The following is a 21,876-nucleotide window of genomic DNA, read 5'->3' as shown; positions in this document are numbered from 1 at the left end:
ACCTTTTATTTTGTTGTTCCCATATGTTTTGTCCCCCCCCCAGAAAAAAGAGAAATGAGACAGCAAATCCCTTTCTTCCTGCTTGCCTGACTCTTCCCTCTCGAAGACCCTGAATCTTAAAATGCTCTTTTTTCAATCTATTTTTGACCCCGTCTCCCCTCAGAAAAAAACACCTCGTATCCGATAAAGATCAAGTCTATGTGTACATGTAATACATATACTAAAAACCCAAGCTTTTCATATGATATTGAGCAATTAATGTAAAATTAATAGAATTATTAACACATAGATTCGTCACATTCTTATTGACTATAAATGTATTAAGTCAAAAAACTGTAGTCATTCCCAACGTATTGAAATTTAAAAAGTATAGTTTTCAGTACCCTCAACCCATCAATACTACCACTAAAAGCAAAGAATATTACCTATTATATGCGCGCAAGCCAGAAAAGAAACACAAAATATAAGTAAGCTTAATTAATTTTCTAAATTAACCAAAAATTATTTTTCTAAATTATTCTTGCACTCTGAATTCTCAAAGCATCCGAAAATTCATTCATTTTTCTATCTTTTTTATCTAGGACACTCAAATCCTCTGCATATTTTTGTCCGTAATATACTTGTCCATAAATATGCTCTTTAGCATATATTTCAAGCCATAAACTTTTTTCCTTTTACTTGCTCACAACAGAAAGAAAAACCATTCCTTTAATGGAATGAGTTTCATACCTCTGAAACATGTATTTACGTATTTAGGGTAAATAAATTTTAAACCACAATATATTTTACTTGACCTACTCAAAACAGAAAGGAAAGCCTTCTCTGAAATTGAACCAGCTTCATTTGCTCTCACGCATGTATAAGATCCTTGATCAGAGGCACGAATTGATGCAATGAACAAACTTCCGTCATCTGTTAGCTGAAGGCGACTTGAAGGGACAATCAAGGTCTCTGCAACAGAACAAATAGATAATAATGAATATTGCCAAATAAACTTCTCAGACCACACTGCATCATAGTCAAAAACAACCACTCTAGTTTTTCAGATATGAACCCTCGTTTTCTCTATTTTTCTAGTGTTTGTTTTGCTTTGTTCATTCATCTTACCATTTTATGTTATTTTCTAGTATGTCTTAACTGTTTGATCTGTTAGTTTTTTCCGATTTTTTTCCGTTGGATCAAGGCTTCCTAATATAAGCCAAAATATTTGGATTTTTATTACCATATGCATATTGTTTTTTCTTAGCCAATGTAGCCAACGTTAGCCAATACATTGTTAGCCAACGGTTACTTTTTAAAGAGGGTTTTTCAACCCCCTATACCCATGAGAGAGCTTTTGGGTCATTTCTTTGCACCTTTTATGACAAAACTTTAATAAGAAGAGCACGAACAGCCTCGTATTTTTCTTCCTTCGTTTGTCAGAGTTTTCCATAACTTTCTAATAATCTGCCTCTTTTCTAATTAAACGAACAATGGACCAGAAAATGCAGCCTCTAAAAAAGCCAAAAGTACCTGCGTCATTATGAAATTAAGAAAAGGGTTCATTAAATGGCAGATTCATACATATTGAACACCCAAAATCAAAGTAATTTCAGTGAAAATTCAGTGAAAAAGAATTTTCGAAATTACTGGTATTACATGGAAAATTTTAGTACATTAAACAGGTACACTAAAGGGACAGGACTTCTGTACAAGGCCGTACCCAGGGGGATGGGGTAAGCATTCTGACTCCCTCCACCCCCGAAATGTTTGTCCGACTCGCAAAAACGTAAAAAAAATGAATATAAACAAATTTTTTATGTTTTTACTGGTAAAGGCCCCCCCCCCCCCGAATTTTTTTGTAAATCCCCACCAGAACAATCCTGGATACGGCCCTGCTTCTGTATAACGCTCCTCCCCTTCCCTCTGAAATGTCTAGATATTCTTCGGTTATTAAATATCATCTTAAATGTTATTTGCTTGCTGAAGGATTTTTTAAAAGTTCATATGGAATTCATGAGAAAAAAAACTCGAGTAAAAAAAAACTTCCATTAGAAAACGTAAGGGTAGCTTCCTGTGTTATATATGAATCCACAGTACAAATATATAGCAATAGCGAGCAGTTTCTTCAGAAATGACACACATCAAAGCGCTCAGAAACGAAAAATCCATCTGCGTCAGAGCAATAGATCTTCCATAATCCCATTGCAATGTGCAAAAAAATTGTCATTGCGCATGTGCGAAAGGCGGAATCATGAAGAGAGGTCTAGATCGATGTGTGTCAAAAATATTTAATAGAGAGCATTGGAGTTTTCCTTACTGTTAATATAATTATACTGTGGTATGAATTGTCCGTTAGCCAAGCCGATTAAGTAAAAGTTAAAATAAATTTAATCAGCGAGAAGTGTTTTGAAACAAAGGTAAATTATATACAGATATACACTGCCCCCTTTCCCATGAAGTGTCTCAGTTTTTCGATTATCCAACATTTTCTTGAATTGTGATACAATTTCCCTGTTTATGGATTTTGTTTTCTTTTTTGAAAGGTTCTTAAAGAACAAATGAGATAGAGACAAACTCGAGAAGAAAAAACTTTTAAAGATTGCAAAGACTACTCTCCGTGTTCTATACGAATCGCTCGCAGGCCAAACCGATTAAATCACAAACTAGAATAAATTTAATCAGCAAGAAATGTTTCGCGACAAAGAGAAAATTATACAAACATGCATACTGACTCTATACCCCGCCTAAAGAAATCAAAATCAGACACTAAATAATGCAAATTTTTCGTTTTCCTTACTCAGATGATGCCATAAAATCAGCGTGCGATTTTCCCAAGATCTTTATGTTGGCCAGTACGCTTCAAAAGGCGGTATGTTGCAAAAGTAAATTTCATAGGAGTGGAGAAAAGCTTCTTTTTTTATTGTTATTGTTGAGCAGATATTTGTACATGAAAGGTTTTTGTATAGTTTTCGAATCTGAAGAACACAATTTCAATATCAAAAGTTCATAATACCTATTCTTGCATTTTGGAAAAGGAGATCTAACGAGTAAAAAAACTCTTTTTTACTTTTATAAAAAAAAGCAGATTAGATCGAAATTATTTTCTTTTAGTGGGTTAAGTTACAGAACACTCTTTTGACGAAGCAGCAACACTTAGTAGATAAGAAACTGGGAGGTTGAAAAACAAAATAACATCAAAACAAAGCGTCTAGTCAGATATTAATTTATCCAAGGGTCGTGAAATCAAGAATCTACAAATGCGATACCCCCCCCCCCCCCCGCAAAAAAAAAGAAAAAAAAACAGAGACAAAACAGAGAAATCATAACGTATTGAATTCCATTTAGAAGTTCCGTTACAAATCAAAAGTCACAGATCGTAAATTGTATTAGCATACTAAACCAATCGTTCAAGGTGACTTTCCCCTGTTCCAAATAATAAACCGTTGACTAATAAATTACTTGTAGGACGTCACAATGCAAAATATGTAAGACTTTCTCCCAGGAAGTTCCCCAATCATAATTAAATGGAAACATTGGCGTTTCAAAGCGTTAATAAAGCAGTATTTCGAACCCGTCAAGAACCTAATCTTATTCTACGCAAGTTAACCTCGTCAACTGGAAAATCCTTCCAGTCCAAATATATGGATAATAGTCCTGGATGTTGAAGAGTTATCCTGTGCCGTTTCAAACGACCTACTCCCTCCACAGAGTAAGATCCACGAATAGAACCACTATTGAATAGACACAAAGAATGTCGAAATGCCCGACGCTATCAAACGATTCGTGATAACGAACTGTAAGTAAGGAGCGAACCGGCTCAATAGTAACCGAAACTCAAAAAATGGAATTTTGACACCAATAGATACATCGAAAGAATCAGATTTTTATGCTAATTTTAAATACATAGGTTTCATCAAGTTTAACCCTACCCATCAAAAGTTACGAGCCCGAGAACATTAACCTTATTTTCGAAAAAAAGGGGGAAAGACCCCCCAAAAGTCATAGAATCTTAATGAATATCTCACCATCAGATTCAGCGTATCAGAGAACCCTACCGTAGTGGTTTCAAACTCCTATCTGCACACATGTGGAATTTTTTATTTTTTGACAGAAGAAATATCACGGATGCGTGTCTATTTGTTTTTGTGATTGTTTTTGTTTTCCCCAGGGGTGATCATATCGACCCAGTGGTCCCAAAATGTCGCAAGAGGACTCATTTTAAAGGATATTAAAAGTTCTAGTACCCTTTTTAAATTATCAAGAAATTGGTGGGCAACTAGGCCCCATCCCACGCTCATTTTTTCTCAAATTCACCAGATCAAAATATTGAAATAGCTATTTTGTTCAGAACAGTCGAAATATCTAATAACTACGTCTTTGAGGACGACTTAATCCCAAACAGTCCCCGGGGAAGGACTACAAGTTATGAACTTTACCCATGATTTACATGTAGAATTTGTTATTGGTGAGCATACAGACATTTTCAGGGGGGATTTTTTCTGGTGAGGGGCGGGGTGATTGGGTTACGTGGGAGGACATTTCCATGGAGGAATTTCTCATGGGGAAAATAATTACTATCAAGGGGCGCTGGATATCCCAGCACGTCAAAAATACCTCATTTTTTCTAATTTTTTATAATTGAAAAACTCCCCCAAAGAGAGCAGATCCGTTCCGGTTATGTCAATCCCGTATCTAGGACTTGTGCTTATTTTCCCCACCAAGTTTAATCGCGATCCCTCCACTCTGAGCGTTTTCCAAGATTTTAGGTTCCAACTCCCGCCCCACTTCCCTTTCACCAGATCCGGTTGGGATTTAAGATAAGAGCTCTGAGACACGATATTCTTCTAAACATCAAATTTCATTAAGATCCGATCACTCCTTCGTACGTTAAAAATACCTCATTTTTTTATTTTTCAGAATTAACCCTCCTCCCCCAACTCCCCCAAAGAGAGCGGATCCGTTGGGTTATTTCAATCACGTATCTAGGACTTATGATTATTTTTACCTCCCAGTCTCATCCCAATCCCTCCACTCCAAGCGTTTCCCAAGATTTTAGGTCCCCCCGAACTTCCCCCAATGTCACCGGATCCAGTCAGAATTTAAAATAAGAGCTCAGAGACACGATATCCTTCCAAAAATCAAATTTCATCAATATCTGATCACTCCTTCGTAAGTTAAAAATACCTCATTTTTACTAATTTTTCAGAACTAACCCTCCCCCCAACTCCCCCGAAGAGAGCAGATCTGTTCCGGTTATATCAATCACGTATCTAGGACTTGTGCTTATATTTTCCACCAAGTTTCATCCCGATCCCTCAACTCTAAGCGTTTTCCGAGATATTAGGTTCCCCCCAAAATCACCAGCTCCAGGCGGGATTCAAAATAAGAGCTCTGAGACAAGATATTCTTCCAAACTTCAAATTTCATTAAGATCCGATCACTCCTTCATAAGTTAAAAATACCTCATTTTTTCTAGTTTTCAGAATTACAGAAACAGAGCAGATCCGTTCCGGTTATGTCAATTACGTATCTAGGACTTCTGCTTACTTTTCCCACCAAGTTTGATCCCGATCCCTCCATTCTAAGCGTTTTCCAAGATCTTAGGTTTCCCCCACCCCCCAACTCCCCCAATGTCACCGGATCTGGTCGGGATTTAAAATAAGAGCTGATCCCATCACCCGTTCGTAAGTTAAAAATACTTCATTTTTTCTATTATTTCCGAATTAACCGAAGTCCACCTCCCCCCCCCCAGATGGTCAAATCGCAAAACAACTATTTCTAATTTAATCTGTTCCGGTCCCTGATACGCCTGCCAAATTTCATCGTCCTAGCTTACCTGGAAGTACCTAAAGTAGCACAACCGGGACCGACAGACAGACCGACAGAATTTACGATCACTATATGTCACTTGGTTTATACCAAGTGCCATAAAAACGATCAGCAATCATATAAAAAACAAGTTTTTTCAACTGAAAGTAATAAAATTTAAAACGAACAGGAAATTACACGTATATGAGATGAATTGCCTCTCCTCAGTACCTCGCTCTTACGCTATTTTTTTTTAACTTTTAAAAGAGGCTATTATTCTAATTAAATAGCCTTTGTGTTTCAGGAGTCATTCTTAGACAACTGAAACAAAAATCTAAGTTACGTTATTATATAATAACCTAAGTTAATAACCTAAGTTAGGTATTATTAGATAAAAAAGGAAAATTAATATAAAAATTCCATTTAAATTATTCATGTACGGTGAGCCAAATTCAAAACCTGATGCAATTTCTTTCTGGTGGAAATAGGAAAGAAAACCATATGAAGGGCCAAATTTTACAGTCTTCTTCGGCAATTCTTAGGAGTAATCAAGAATCCAGCGTTATTTATCCAGCTCTTATATCATATTAAACAAAACAAAAAACAAGTTTTTTTAAATGAAAGTAAGGAGCGAGATTAACACTTAGAACGAACAGAAATTACTCCGTGTTTGAAAGGGGCTTTTCCTCCTCAACGCCCCGCTCTTTACGCTAAAGTCTCTCTTAACTCTACATTTTAAAACAGTAAAAAACTTTAGCGTAAAGAGCGGGACGTTTTGGAGGAAAAGCCCCTTTCATATACCGACTAATTTCTGTTTGTTTTAAGTTTTAATCTCGCTCCTTACTTTCATTTAAAAAAACTTGTTTTTTTTTGTTTAATTTCTGGACGTTTTTGAATTAATGCATGTTTTGATCTTGGCTCTCCGCACATAAATAATTAAACAAAATTTGCACATTAATTTTTTTGGGCTAAATGGCTTTTTCATAGTTTTAGTCGGAAGATTTTGAGAAAAAAGGAGCAGGAGAGGAGGCCTAGTTGCCCTCCAATTTTTGATTACTTCAAAAGGCAACTATAACTTTTAATTTTTTACGAACGTTTTTTCATAGGTAAAAAATATACGTAACTTACGAATTAACTTACAATAAAATCAAATACAGTAAATATCATTTCACCTAAGAGCTATGACCTCTGTCCACGTAATACGTCAGTTAAATCTAATGAACCGGAACCGAAAAGGTCAAGGAGATTTCCCTCGGCTGTTGCATTGAAAAAATAAGAGCAATAAACTATATGTAATTAGTTTATTAGGTATAAATTCTGTTTATTTTTATTCATGTCTTTTAGTTTTACTGCTGATGATGAACACTGTATATGTGTTCGAAATATCCAGTTAAATAATTTTATATTTCACTGTCAATAAAAAGGTATCATCCCTATTTTGAACTGTTTTACTTTCGTCATGGAAAGGCAGTGTGGTCTTCGAAGTTATCTATGAATTAACTTACGTAGCGAAACTTCTATATTCGTATATTTTTATTGCGTATATGAGGGCGCTCACCCCTCGTCGATACCTCGCTCTTTACACTAAAGCTTAAATTTTGTCCCAATTCCTTAAGAATGACCCCTGAATCACAAGGCCGTAGAATAAATAGTTGAAATTACTAAAAATACTTTAGCTTAAAGAGCGAAGTATTACGAGGAGGTAAACCCCTCATATGCGTAATAATTTCTGTCCGTTTTAAGTTTTAATGCTGCTCCTCACTTTCAGTAGAAAAAACTTTTCATATTTATTTTTCATTGTTTTTTTTTTAAATAATGCTAGAAAATCCTGCGCCCCCTCCATTGAAAGTCTCTTCCCCCATGAGAAGTTCCTCCATGGAAAGATCCTCCCACGTAACCCCCCTTCAACTCCCCCCCAAACCAAAAAATTCCCCCTAAAAACGTCTGTACACTTCCCAGTAACCATTACTATATATAAAAACAGGTCAAAGTTTGTAACTTGTAGCCCCTCCCACGAGGACTGCGGGGGAGGAAGTCGTCCCCAAAGACATAGTTATTAGGTTTTTAGACTATGGTGAATAAAATGGCTATCTCAGAATTTTGATCCGGTGACTTTGGGGAAAAATGAGCGTGGGAGGGGGACTAGGTGCCCTCCATTTTTTTTTATCACTTAAAAAGGGAACTAGAACTTTTAATTTCCGTTAGAATGAGCCCCTTCACGACATTCTAGGACCACTGAGTCGATACGATCACACCTGAAAAAAAAAAATAAAGCATCCTTGATATGTCTTCTGACAAAAAATGCGAAATTCCACATTTTTGTAGATAGGGGCTTGAAACTTCTACGATAGGGTTCTCTGATACGCTGAATCTGATGGTGTGATTTTCTAAAATGAGGCAAATTTTCTCAGGCTCGTAACTTTTGATGGGTACGACTAATCGTGATGAAACTTATATATTTAAAATCAGAATTAAAATGCAATTCTTTTGATGTAACTTTTGGTATCAAAATTCCATTTTTTTAGAGTTTCGGTTACTATTGAACCAGGTCGCTCTTACTACAGTTCGTTACCATGAACTGTTTGATAGATATTTTGACGATTTCAGAATTTTTTTGAATGTTCTTTTTTACCATCATCATAATTTTGTGGTCAAATTTCAGTAAAGATTGTATCTCACTTCAGTATGATTTTTCTCAAAAAAAAAAAAAAAAAAAAAAAAAAAAAAAAAAAAAAAAAAAAAAAAAAAAATCTTGTAATCCAGCTAACACGGTAACAACAACATCGCGTGGTGCAATCATCTAGCCATGTAGTGTTATAGATTTATTAGAATAGACAGCTCTCTCAAAAGCTATACAGGCTATTGCAGCTAAATAACGATTTCGGAACAAAGGCCTTCCATCCCATTTCACTTGCACAAAGTTTTTACTTTTGCATTCATCCTTTCTTCTAGTAAGAAACAGTGCACAAGTTTGTTTCTGGCTTTGTAAACAACAGTGAAAGAAAAATCAAAGGAAATTAGTATTCATTAGTAGCCACAAACCAAGACAAACGATGAGTAAAAATAATAAAAAGATACATAATCTAAATATAAGACAAAAATAAATCTTCAACACTGAAAGCAAACAAAGCGAATTGTCCTTTCTTTCTTCTTTTTTTTTCGAGGAAAAGAAATGCTTATCAACATCACAGAGCATGATTAAAACGACCCCGAAGAAAATGTTCAGTAGAAATTGAACACAATCGGGTTTTGTTTTCAATATTGTCAGGTCAAACACTTCATGAGTATTTCAAAATGACAGCTCAGAAATTGAGCTAATAGAACCAATTTGCCGGGTCGTAAGCATTTTCTGGATTGAACTTCATTTGATTAAAAAAAAATTCGTATAAATAAGTCAATCTCTCGGGTTATAGCCAACCTCCTACCCCAACGTGAGATTCACATAAAGACTTTGCACCTGCTACGAGCATGTCTCGTACAGTCAATTCTTGTCGAACATACCTTTTTACGTGTGTACGAGGAAGTGGTGTGTCTAGGAAGGGAGAGGGGGTAGATTAAGGGATAAACTTGCCCCCAGGCGCAGCATTAACGGTGTGTCATTAAAATATATTTCATGGATGATGAAGTATGTCTTTACATACTTCGTAAAAATTTTCGTGCATTTTCGTAAAAATATTTTGAAAATGAATAAGTAACAATTAGCTAAACTTTTGCAGCACTTTTAGAACCGTAAAAAATCCAACGTCGACAATTTGCTGATTTCCAAAAAGGAAGCTAAAAAGCTACCTTCAAAGGAAAGCTACATTCTCTTAAACTGTTTAGCACTGTCTTTCTTCAGATTTTTCTTCACTCATTTCTTACTCACTTTTTTTTATCTTTTTATTTTAATTTTACACCGTGTGGCCACTAAGGCCAGCATAACCGCATGTGGAGAACCTTTTTCATAAGAAATTTAATCCCCGATTTTCCTAATTTTTTTCTAAGTAAATGTAGTTGTGGAAGTTTCCAGTTCCAGCAGGGCCAATCCAAACAACCAGACTTAATTTTCACTGCCCTTGGTACTTCAATTTTCCCAAAAGACAACAGGGTTCCACAAAATTTCCCTGAAAAGTAGGGTTCGCAAATGTACGAACGTCAATACAAATACAAATCTTTGATTTTGTTAACGTTAGTCTTCAAGGAGGGGACATAACCTTTATCAGACAAAGAAGCAGGACCGTATCCATGATTTTTGTTCGGGGGGAGAGGGTACAAAAAAACACATCAAAAAATGTTTATGCGTATTGTTTTACGTTTTTACGACTTGATGAAACCTTTAGTGAGGAGGGATTCAATCATAGCCCCAAACTCCCTGAATACAATCTTGCATAGAAGGTATTAAACAATTGAGTCTTTCAGAAATTAAATAAAAAAAAACGAGTTTTTTTAACTGAAAGTAAGGAGCGACATTAAAACTTAAAACGCACAGAAATTAATTCGTATATGAAAGAGGCTGCTTCCTCATCAACGCCCCGCTCTTTACGCTAAAGTTTTTTACTGTTTTAGAAAGAAGAATTGAGAGAAAGAGTCAAACTTTAGCGTAAAGAGCGGGGCGTTGATGAGGAAGCAGCCTCTTTCATATACGAAGTAATTTCTGTGCGTTTTAAGTTTTAATGTCGCTCCTTACTTTCAGTTAAAAAAAAACTCGTTTTTTTTATTTAATTTCTGAACGTTTTTGAATCAATGCATGTTTTGATTTTGGCTCTCCGCAGAGGAATAATCAAAACGAAATTTGCATATTTTTTTGGGGGGGGGGGGGGCTAAATGGCTTTCTCATAATTTTGATCGAATGATTTTGAGAAAAAAAGAGGGGGGGGGCGAAGCCTAGTTGCCCTCCGATTTTTTGGTTAATTAAAAAGGCAACTAGAACTTTTAATTTTTTACGAATCTTTTTATTGGTAAAAGATTTACGTAACTTATAAATTAGCTTACGTAAAGAACTTTTGTATTCTCATGTTTTTATTACATATATGAGGGGATTCGCCCCATCGTCAGTACCTCGCTCTTTACACTAAAGCTTAAATTTTATCCCAATTCATTAAGAATGACCCCCTGAATCACAAAAGCCGTAGAATAAGTAGTTGAAATTACCGAAAATACTTTAGCGTAAAGAGCGAGGTATTAGAAGGAGGTGAGCCCCTCATATGGGTAATAATTTCTGTTTGTTTTAAGTTTTATTGCTGTTCCTTACTTCCAGCTGAAAAAGCTTTTTCACTTTTATTTTTTAATTGTTTTTTTTTTTTAAATAATGCTAGTAAATCCTGCTCTCCCTTCATGGAAATTTTCTTCTCCCATTACAAATTCTCGAAGGAAAGTTCCCCCAGCATATCCCCCTCTTCTCAAACCCTCCCCCAAACCAAAAAAATCCTCCTGAAAACGCCTGTATACTTCCCAATAACCATTACTATATGTAAGCACAGGTCAAAGTTTGTAACTTGTTGCCCCTCCCACGGGGACTGTGGGGGAGTAAGTCGTCCCCAAAGACATAGTTATAAGGTTTTTCGACGACGCTGAATAAAATGGCTATCTCAGAATTTTGATCCGTTGACTTTGGGAAAATAATTAGCGTGGGAGGGGGCCTAGGTGCCCTCCAATTTTTTTGGTCACTTAAAAAGGGCACTAGAACTTTTCATTTCCGTTAGAATGAGCCCTCTTGCAACATTCTAGGATCACTGGGTCGATACGATCACCCCTGGTAAAACAAAAAAAGAAACAAACAAATAAACACTCATACGTGATCTGCCTTCTGGCAAAAAATGCAAAATTCCACATTTTTGTAGATAGGAGCTTGAAACTTCTACAACAGGGTTCTCTGATACGCTGAGTCTGATGTAGTGATTTTATTTAACATTCTATGACTTTTAGGGGGCGTTTTCCCCTATTTTCTAAAATAACGCAAATTTTCTCAGGCTCGTAACTTTTGATGGGTAAGACTAAACTTGATGAAACTTATATATTTAAAACCAGCATTGAAATGCGATTCTTTTGATATAGCTATTGGTATCAAAATTCCATTTTTTAGAGTTTTGGTTACTATTGAGCCGGGTCGCTCCTTACTACAGTTCGTTACCACGAACTGTTTGACAGTGTGACAAAAACCACTTGTGCACTTTTTTAAGTTATTATTACATGAATTTATCGAAAACTAATGCAATTACAAAAATGGTCCCTAAAAATCAAGATTAATAAAATTAAAATGACACCAATATTTTGCCATTTATCCTTAAATAATTTTTTAGAAACCAGCTTGAGCAATCTAGTTCTAAAAATTAGGCTCATGAAGCACACTTAAAAGCATGCTCGAGTTGCTTAAAAGCAACTTCGGGTAAGTGTAGCGTTAAGTGAAACACTTGTGCTGCAAAAGCGTTGACATATTACTGTGAAGTTACTAAAATACAACTTTATCATATGAATAATTTTTGGAAGAATAGGAAGATAATTCGGGAAACAAAACATTGGTTATAGTAGGAGTCAAGGAGGAGTGATTACAGGAGTCAAGTCTGCTTCTGAAACGTGGGCGCTTTGGAAGACGAAGGAGGATTTGTTTCATGTTTTCTAGGGGAATTGTCTACAGTTGTGGTTTTGGGTACCCGTTTGACCGGACGTATATCAAACAACAAGCTGTAATGTGGTTCTATCCCACTATCTAGGTCTATATTGAGAGATAGATTGATATATATATAGGATAGGTTTTGCGGATGAAGAATGACTGATGGCTGAAAATCGTTCTATTCGGCCATCCATCTAGGGCTAAACGAAAAGCATGTCTTCCCCGAATGGAGTGAGGAGATCTTGGGAGGGGTAAAGAGTGAAGTTCTGAATAGACTGGAATGGAGGAGGAGGTGTGTTGGTCACATGACGGAGGACGATTTGTTAGATGTTATCTAGGAGAATTGTCTACAGTTGTGGTTTTGGGTACCCGTTTGACCAAACATATATTAAACAACAAGATGTAATGTGGTTCTATCCCACTATCTAGGTCTATATTGAGAGATAGATTGATATGTCTAGGATAGGTTTTGCGGATGAAGAATGACTGATGGCTGAAAATCGTTCTATTCGGCCATCCATCTAGGGCTAAACGAAAAGCATGTCTTCCCCAAATGGAGTGAGGAGATCTTGGGAGGGGTAAAGAGTGAAGTTCTGAATAGACTGGAATGGAGGAGGAGGAGGTGTGTTGGTCACATGACGGAGGACGATTTGTTAGATGTTTTCTAGGAGAGTTGTCTACAGTTGTGGTTTTGGGTACCCGTTTGATCAAACGTATATTAAACAACAAGGTGTTATGTGGTTCTATCCCACTATCTAGGGCTATAATTTGAGAAAGATTGATACAGCTAGGATAGGTTTTGCGGATGAAGAAAGACTGATGGCTGAAAATCGTTCTATTCGGCCATCCATCTGGGCTAAACGAAAAGCAGGTCTTCCCCGATGGAGTGAGGAGATCTTAGAAGGGGGTAACGAGTGAAGTTCTGAATAGACTCGAATGGAGGAGGATGAGGTGTGTTGGTCACATGCGGCTTGGGTGCTGTTGTAGTTATTAGCAGTAGTATAGAAATTATGCCAGCAATATAACTTATACCATGATACAAGCAACAGTTATACCATAATTTTGGACTGAATTTAATCACAAAAATCAACTCAAAAATATGATATTGACTATTTTTCATTAAGTTACAGAAATGGAACATAAACAAATGTTTCAATTTCAAGCATAGTTGTGATTCTTGCTCCAAGCATAGCCTTACACAGGAATTTCTTCCCAGTCAAAATGAAAAAAATATATAGATCTCAGCAAGCTGCCGCATTTTTATATTAAAAATTACAAATAGTTCTAAAGTTCTCTCGAGAAAAAAGAAAAGTCTGCGATGAAGTTTGATAAGGAAACAAGCCACGCTTGGGAAAGAATGGCTATCAAGAAGGATGATAATTGCCTTCGAGACATCCAAATTGGGTAATTATTTAAACGTGGTTTTCTCTTAAGAAAGATTATTCGGCATACAGTTGGACCAACGCATCCATAATCTCAGGGAAGGGTCAGAATACTTTTATGTTGAGAGGGCATCTAATACTAATAAAAAGTAGCATTTTAGCCAAAAAGTTCCCTATCCCTCTGCATATTGTTGAGGGGGTTATAAGTGCCCAGTTTCTAACTAGAAGTACCGGGGGGTCCTAAGCAATCTCAAGATAGAAGAAAAGCATCTCATAAATTAGAAGAAAAAAGCGATACTTGGGAAAAAATTAGACGAAAGATGGTAATTGCTTCTAAGACATTTGAACTGGGTAATTATTTAAACATGGATGTCTCTTCAGGGAAAATATTCGATACATAGTTAAAACGTCACATTCTTAACTTTAGAAAGGGTTATAATATTTTGCGTAGAGGTGTGGGGGAATCTGCTGCTCCAAAGATGAAGCATTTTAAGCCACAAACTTACCAAATCCAGGTAAGTATTATAATGCTTTTTTCTCTGAAAAGACATTAATTGGTGCGTAGTTGTACCAAGAGAGAAATTTCTCGAAAAAAAGAAAGTGAAGAAAGAAGAAGAAGAGGAGAAGATTCGAGAGAAGAATAATGAAGATTAATAAATTATGAAAATAAAAAAGAACTGAATTCATGGGATAGGGGCTATTACTAGAGGCAATCATTTTTTAAGACATTAAATTAGACAATTCTTTAATTGCGACTTTTTTCGAAGAGAGATTATTGTTGATTACAAAGTTGCTACAGGAATCAATTCAAATTATAGGGATGAGTCAGTAGAGCTTTAGTACCTTTACTAAAGCTCTTCTATCAGCAGAATCGAATGCTTGCTCATAATCTATAAAACTGAGTATCAAAGGTGATGGATAACTCAGGCACTTCTCAACTATTAACCTAAGAGTGAAAGTTTGGTCGACAAATCCTATACGTTTTCGAAAACCAGTTTTTCTCTTAAAACTTTGTCTGCAGCATCTCTCAGTCTAAAACGTATCTTATTACTAAGTAATTTGCTACCTACAGAGACCAGACTAATGTCTCGATAATTACCACACTCACTCTTATCACCTTTCTTATACAGTGGTTTGATTAAGGTTTTCCTAAAATCGCTAAGCATTTCCTCTTTTTCAAAAATCATATTCATAATCTTCAGTAGCTTATTTCTAACCTCAGAGCCACCATACTTAAGAAGCGCATTTACCACACAGTCAGCACCTGGAGCCTTTTTATTTGTTAACCCTTTTAGCACTGTCACTAATCCTTCCTCACAAAACAAATCTTCCTTCACATCCAAGGTATCAAATACTTTTTCCTTTTCTTCTATATCTGTTCCGGCAACTCTACCTCAGTTTAGCACATTCTCAAAATGCTCTGCCCATCTCTCTTTAACTCTTTCCTTATCAATAATTGTGGCCCAGCTCTTATCTTTAACTGGGACAGGTCCAGATTGACTACTCTCTCTCAAATTATTAACGTACCAGTCCAATATTCTACTAATATGCCGTATAGCTGCATCTTCCATATCCTGGGCAATTCCCACTTCACACCTCCTTAGCTCATATTGTAATGCTTTCTCCACTTTCTTTACATTCCTTTTGTTTTCATATGATCTATCACACAGATAATCATTGTACAAGCCCTTTCTCCTCATTTTTAACCATAAAACTTTTTCACTAACATTCCAAGCTGCAGTTCTAACTCTTTTCCCTAAGACGCCACTAGCAACTTCGCAAATTGTTTTCCAAAACTAATTCCATCCATCTTCCACATTTTCAAATCTTAAACTCTTCAGTTTACTATTCAACTGTTCCTGAAAAGCTTATTTCATATTCTCATCCTGGAGTCTACTAACATCATAACTTTCCGGAAGGTAGTTACTATTCTGAAATTTCAACTTTAAATTAACCCTAGACACTACCAGATGGTGATCTACCTTTAACATCAAGAACAACACTCCTATATGCCCTAGTGTCTTTTATTGGTACTACCAGTCTTCGCTTTACAAGAACATAATCAATAAGGTTTAGGTCTTACCACTACGTAATTACCATGCTAGATTATGTGCCATTTTATAATCTAACATCGTATTTACTTTAACTAGATTGATTGTCATACCTACAAAATTCCAACAGTCTGTCGCCATTCGTGTTTTCTTTACCTCCACCAAATTTACCTAGGCTTGGATACCATCTATCTCTATTGCTACCGACCTGGACGTTAAAATCTCCTAATGAAAATACCATATTTCTACCTAGGACCCTGTCTATTCGCTTCTGTAACTGTAAGTAAATTCGTCTGAATCATTCGTGTCTCCGTCATTTGGCTCTACAGGGGCATATACTACTCATAAAATGAGTGATTAGTATTCATATTATTAATACCTTCTCAGCCTAAACAAGACTTAGCAGCTTCCTTATTCATCACGAGCCCTACTCCCTGTCTGTGTACCTCATCCTTCTTGCCTGAATAAAAAATTTTTAAAATACCTAATGTCATGCTCCCTACCCCTAGGATATGAGTTTCTGAATCCCCTAATAAGTCCAATTCGAATCGTCTCAATTCGAATCGTCTCAATTCGATAGTCAAAATGTCGATACGATAGTTATTTTTTAACGTCCAAACATTCAAAGCTCCAATTTTCATATTCTTTAAATCATTAAAATTATTTTGGCCTCAGGAAAAGCAATGATCCCAGATACCAATGCAGGACAGGGACCAACACATCTTCTCAAGTCTACACCGAAGCGCTTAAGCCGGCTTAGAGCCGAACAGCAATAAGTACCTGGGATTATCCATTAATCAAAATCCCGTGTTAACGATGTGTAGTTTATTTCAGTACAGTAATCCTTTTATGAAATTAAATAGAAAATAAGTTTTTCACTAAAAGTAAGGACCTACATTAAAACTTTAAATATTTTTTTTCAATATATTAGGGGGCTTCCCCCTCTTAACCCCTTCTCTTTTTACGCAAAAAATTGACTTTTTTCCCAATTCTTTAAGAAAGACTCCATAAACACTGGGACCGTTTAATTAGAACAAAAAGGTTTACCAAAGCTACAGAAACATTAGTTTAATAAGCAAGGGGTTTAGGAGGGTGCAGCTCCACTCATATATAGACTAAATTTTTTTCAATGTTGTTCTCTACTTTAGGTTGAATAAACTTTTTGTTTGTTAATTTTTATTTCTCATCCTTAATCGATTATGCCGGAAAATCTGGCTCAAATTGTCAGATTGTGCAGCTCCCTGACACGCCTACCAATTTTAATCGTCCTAACACGTCCAGAAGCACCAAATTCGCCAAATCACTGAACCCCTCCCCCCAACTCCCCCAAAGAGAGCGAATCCAGTACGATTCTGTCAATCAAGTATCAAGGACATTTGTTTATTCTATCCACCAAGCTTCATCCCGATTCCTCCACTCCAAGTGTTTTTCCGAGATTTCCCCCTCCAACTCCCCCCAATGTCAAAAGATCTGGTCGGAATTTGAAATAAGAGCTCTGAGACATGAATTCCTTCTAAAAATCAAATTTCATTAAAAATGCCCCAATTTTCACGTTTTTCAAGAATCCCGGTTTCCCCCTCCAACTCCCCCCAATGTCACAGGATCTGGTCAGAATTTAAAATTAGAACTTTAAAGCACAAGATCCTTCTAAATATCAAATTTCATTAAGATCTGGTCACCCTTTCGTAAGTTACAAATATATCAGTTTTCAAAATTACCCCCCACCCCCAATTCCACCAAAGAGAGCAGATCCGGTCTGGTTATGTCAGTCACGTATCTTAGACAGGTTTCTATTCTTCCCATCGAGTTTCATCCTGATCTCACCGCTTTAAGTATTTTCTAAGAAATTTTCAGAAATAACCCCCCCCCCCAACTACCCCAAAGTGAGTGGATCCGTTCCATTTATGTCAATCATGTATCTAGGACTTGTGTTTATTTTTCCCACCAAGTTTCATCCCGATCCCTCCACTCTAAGTGTTTTCCAAGTTTTAGGTCTCCCCCTCCCAACTCCCCCCCCCAATGTCACCAGATCCGGTCGGGATTTAAAATAAGGGCCCTAAGACACGATATCCTTCTAAACATCAAATTTCATTGAGATCCGATCACCCGTTCGTAAGTTAAAAATACATCATTTTTTTCTAATTTTTCAGAATTACCCCCCCCCCCCCCCAACTACCCCAAAGACAGCGGATCTGTTCCGATTATGTCAATCATGTATCCGGGACTTGTGCTTATTTTTTCATCAAGTTTCATCCCGATCCCTTCACTCTAAGTGTTTTCCAAGATTTTAGGTTTCCCCCCTCCAACTCCCCCCAATGTCATCAGATCCGGTCGGGATTTAAAATAAGAGCTCTGAGACACAATAGCATTCCAAACATCAAATTTCATTAAGATCCCATCACCCGCTCATAAGTTAAAAATACTTCATTTTTTCTATTTTTTCCGAATTAACCGGCCCCCAATCCCCCCCCCCAGATGGTCAAATCGGGAAAACGACTATTTCTAATTTAATTGGTCCGGTCCCTGATACGCTTGCCAAATTTCATCGTCCTAGCTTACCTGGAAGTGCCTAAAGTAGCAAAACCGGGACCGACAGACCGACAGAATTTGCGATTGCTATATGTCACTTGGTTAATACCAAGTGCCATAAAACATTCGATCAGACTACTTACGTTCAAAGTACCAAGTCACATTTGGATTTGGTGCGCCTCCTGCTTTACAGGTAAATGTAACGTCTTTTCCGTCCATTGCTGTTCTGTTCGATGGTGGCTCTTCAAACACAGGGGCAGAAGCTATAAGAAAATGTCAATTGCATATTAAAAGCATATAAAAGAATGTTCCAAAATGTGCATTTCCTTACTACACTTATTTCACATAGTTTTCTTTCTTTCATTTTTTGTTGTTGTCAACATACAAAAAGTTCTGTTAAAAGGGGTAATAATTCGTTGAAGTACCAAGGACATTAAAAAAAGCGGTTTGTTTGAAATGGTTAAGTGGAAATTTACACAACCATTTATGACTTAAGAAAGTAAGAAAAATAAGGACCTTATTTTTTAACGGAGAAGGCCTTTTAATGCAGTTTTAGCCGACAGCTAGACTTGAGACCGTTTGTCCGAGAGGAAAGGAGTTCGAGTCCTTGTTTTGATGGTTATTTGGTTATGAAGGTGTTTTAGTGTCGTGACTCTGTAAGCACGCCCAGAGTCAGCTCAACTCTAAATGGGTACCTGCAGAAATGCAGAGAAGGTAAACAGGAAGGGTGTGCGAAAGCATAGGACAATTGACCCCCATCCCCCCATTGCAATTCCTGGTTGAAGGGCCACGAAACGGATATCAGCACCACCGGTAGGGATTGTAAAAATCAAATGGTATTCAAAAAAAAATCAAAAAAAAAATCAAAAATCAAAGGTATTCTTTACCTTTTTCCTCTTAATGGTAGCAGCGGGTGCACCGAAAAAGAGAGACACGTCGATGAAATATCAGCAAAACTCTGTAGTTCAAATATGTAGCAGCAAACAGCTTAAGAAGGTGTAACTCTCCTCCAAAGATGCAACAGTCTTTTGGATCAACAGACTGTTATAGTTTGAACTTTAACGGACAAAAAGCGTCGTTTATTTTAACTAGTTAATTAAAGGAAAAACAACAAATTTATTTCACTGAAAATAAGTAGCGATATTGAAACTCAAAACGAACAGATATTATTCCGTACTTGAAAGGGCCTGTTCCCTCCTCAACGCCTCAATCTTTACGCTAAAGTTTGACTCTTTGTCACAACTCTACTTTTTAAAACAATAAAAACCTTAGCGCAAAGAGTGAGGCGTTGAGGAGGGGGCACTCCCTTGAGTGAGGCGTTGAGGAGGGAGGAGCCCCTCTCATATACGGAATCATTTCTGTCCGTTTTAAGTTTTAATGTCGCTCCTTACTTTAAGTCGAAAAATTTTTTTCTTTAGTTTCTTAGTGTTTTGCAACTAATACTGGTTCGAATTTGGCTCACTGTATATGTAAAATTAAAACATAATTTGAATATTAATTTTGATATACATATTCCGTATATATACATAGGGCTGTCACTCCTCAATACTTTGCTCTTTACGCTAAAGCTGTTGGCACTTTTATGAAAGCTTCCTATTCTTATTAAACGGCCCCCGTGTTTCAGTAGAGGTTCTTAAAAAATTGGGACAAACAGTCAAACTTTAGCGTAAAGAGCAAGGTATTGAGGAGGGGGGAGCCCTTTATATATGAAATAAGTTCTGTTCATTTTTCAATTTATGCACCAGTAAATCTAGCTCATCTTCTGTGAAATATCCCCCTTCCCCTCATGGAAAATCTTGGTTTTTTACAGTTTATTGTAACTCCGTTAGTTACATTAAAACTCAGTTTTTTACAGTTTCGGTTACTATTGGGCCAAGTCACTGATTACTTACAGTTCGTTACCAAGAACTGATTTATTTTGCTTATAGATTTTAACTTACGAAAGTGCGGTTCTACACAAAAAACTTCAAAACATTAAAACTTATAAAGAACGGAAATTATTTCGTATATAAAGTGGTTCGTACCCTCTCGTCAATACCTCGCTCTTTACGCTAAAGTATTTTTAGTAATTTCAAAAGAGCTAATTATTCTAATTAAACGGCCTTTATGATTCAGGGATCATTCCTAAAGAATTGGAACATAATTCGAAATTTAGCGTAAAGGGCGAGATATTGACGAGGAAGCGGGCAAACCCCCTCATATTAGTTATATGAGAAAGTTCGCCCCCTCGTCAATACCTCGCACTAAAGTTCAAATTTTGTAAAATAATGGACGATACAAGCAATAATTTGTTTGTGTTGTTTTCTGGCCAATCTCAGCATTGAATTCTATCTTCAGCAGCTTCATAATTACGAATTTTTTTGTGATAATAAACAAAAGACGTTGTATGTCTTCGGCTTGTGGTGATTATCAAATAAAAAAAGTTTTTTTCCAACTGAAAGTAAGGAAAAACATTAAAACTTAAAACGGAAATAATTATTACGTACATGAGGGGGTTGCCTCTCCTCAATAGCTCGCTCTTACGCTAAAGTTTCTTTTTTAACTTTTAAAGAGTTTATTATTCTAATTAAACAGCCTTTGTGATTCAGGAGTCATTCTTAAACAACTGGAATAAAAATCACACTTAGGTTATTATAAGGTTATTATTAATTTAAAAAAAGTAGAATTAATATGCAAATATCGTTCTAATTATTCATATACGGTGAGCCAAATTCACAACCTGCATTAATTCAAAAACGGTCAGAAATTAAATATAAAGAAACAAGTTTTTTTAACTGAAAGTAAGGAGCGACATGAAATTATTCCGTGTATGAAAGGGGATGTTCCCTCCTCAATGCCCTGCTCTTTGCGCTAAAGTTTTTTATTGTTTTAAAAATTAGAGTCGTGAAAAAGAGTCAAACTTTAGCGTAAAGAGCGGGGTGTTGAGGAGGGGACAGCCTCTTTCATATACGGAATACTTTCTGTTTGTCTTAAGTTTTAATATCGCACCTAACTTTCAGTTAAAAAAAAACTGTTTTTTTTTTTCTTTAAAAAAAACGATATTTTTGCAAATAGGAGATTGAAACTATTAAGTAGTAATCTATGATATGCTGAATCTGATGGTGTGATTTTCCTTAAGACTATGGCATTTAGGGGGTGTGTTTCCCTTTTTTTGAAAATCAGGCTAATTTTCTCAGGCTCGTAACCTTTTATGCGTATGACTAAAATTATATATTTGAAATCAGCATAACAAGACGATTTTTTTTTTATATTGGTGCCAAATTCCGTTTTTTTTTTAGTTTCGGTTACTGTTGAGGCGTGTCACTCCTTATTTACAGTTCTTTACCACGAACTGCTTAAAAAAAGATTAAACAATTGACCTAATCCAAGTACACTTAAACGGAGCAGAGGCGTGTCGCGGCGCAAGCTCCGACACGCGTAAACAAATTTTAACTGTACCACCGAAAATTGTGGTGTAGCAAGCAAGTTTGGGCAATTGAAGCATTTTAGGAACTGACCGTGGTGGCAATCCTGACTCAGTGGCAAATCGAGGTAG

At 36.4% G+C, this 21,876-nt stretch overlaps 1 protein-coding gene across 1 annotated transcript in view; it reads right to left on the bottom strand.

Moving 5' to 3' along the window:
* The window catches only part of LOC136040410 (protein sidekick-like), a gene marked incomplete in the record, with an annotated part of 274,067 nt that overhangs the window by 105,082 nt on the left and 147,109 nt on the right, over positions 1–21,876 (bottom strand). Inside the window, 2 exon segments of the mRNA XM_065724684.1 lie at positions 799–951; positions 18,485–18,604. Of these exon segments, the coding sequence (XP_065580756.1) occupies positions 799–951; positions 18,485–18,604 (273 nt within the window).

Source organism: Artemia franciscana, chromosome 20 (assembly GCF_032884065.1).
Source record: "Artemia franciscana chromosome 20, ASM3288406v1, whole genome shotgun sequence".
Classification (NCBI taxonomy): Eukaryota; Metazoa; Arthropoda; class Branchiopoda; order Anostraca; family Artemiidae; genus Artemia; species Artemia franciscana.
This window is presented reverse-complemented; position numbering and strand designations above follow the sequence as displayed.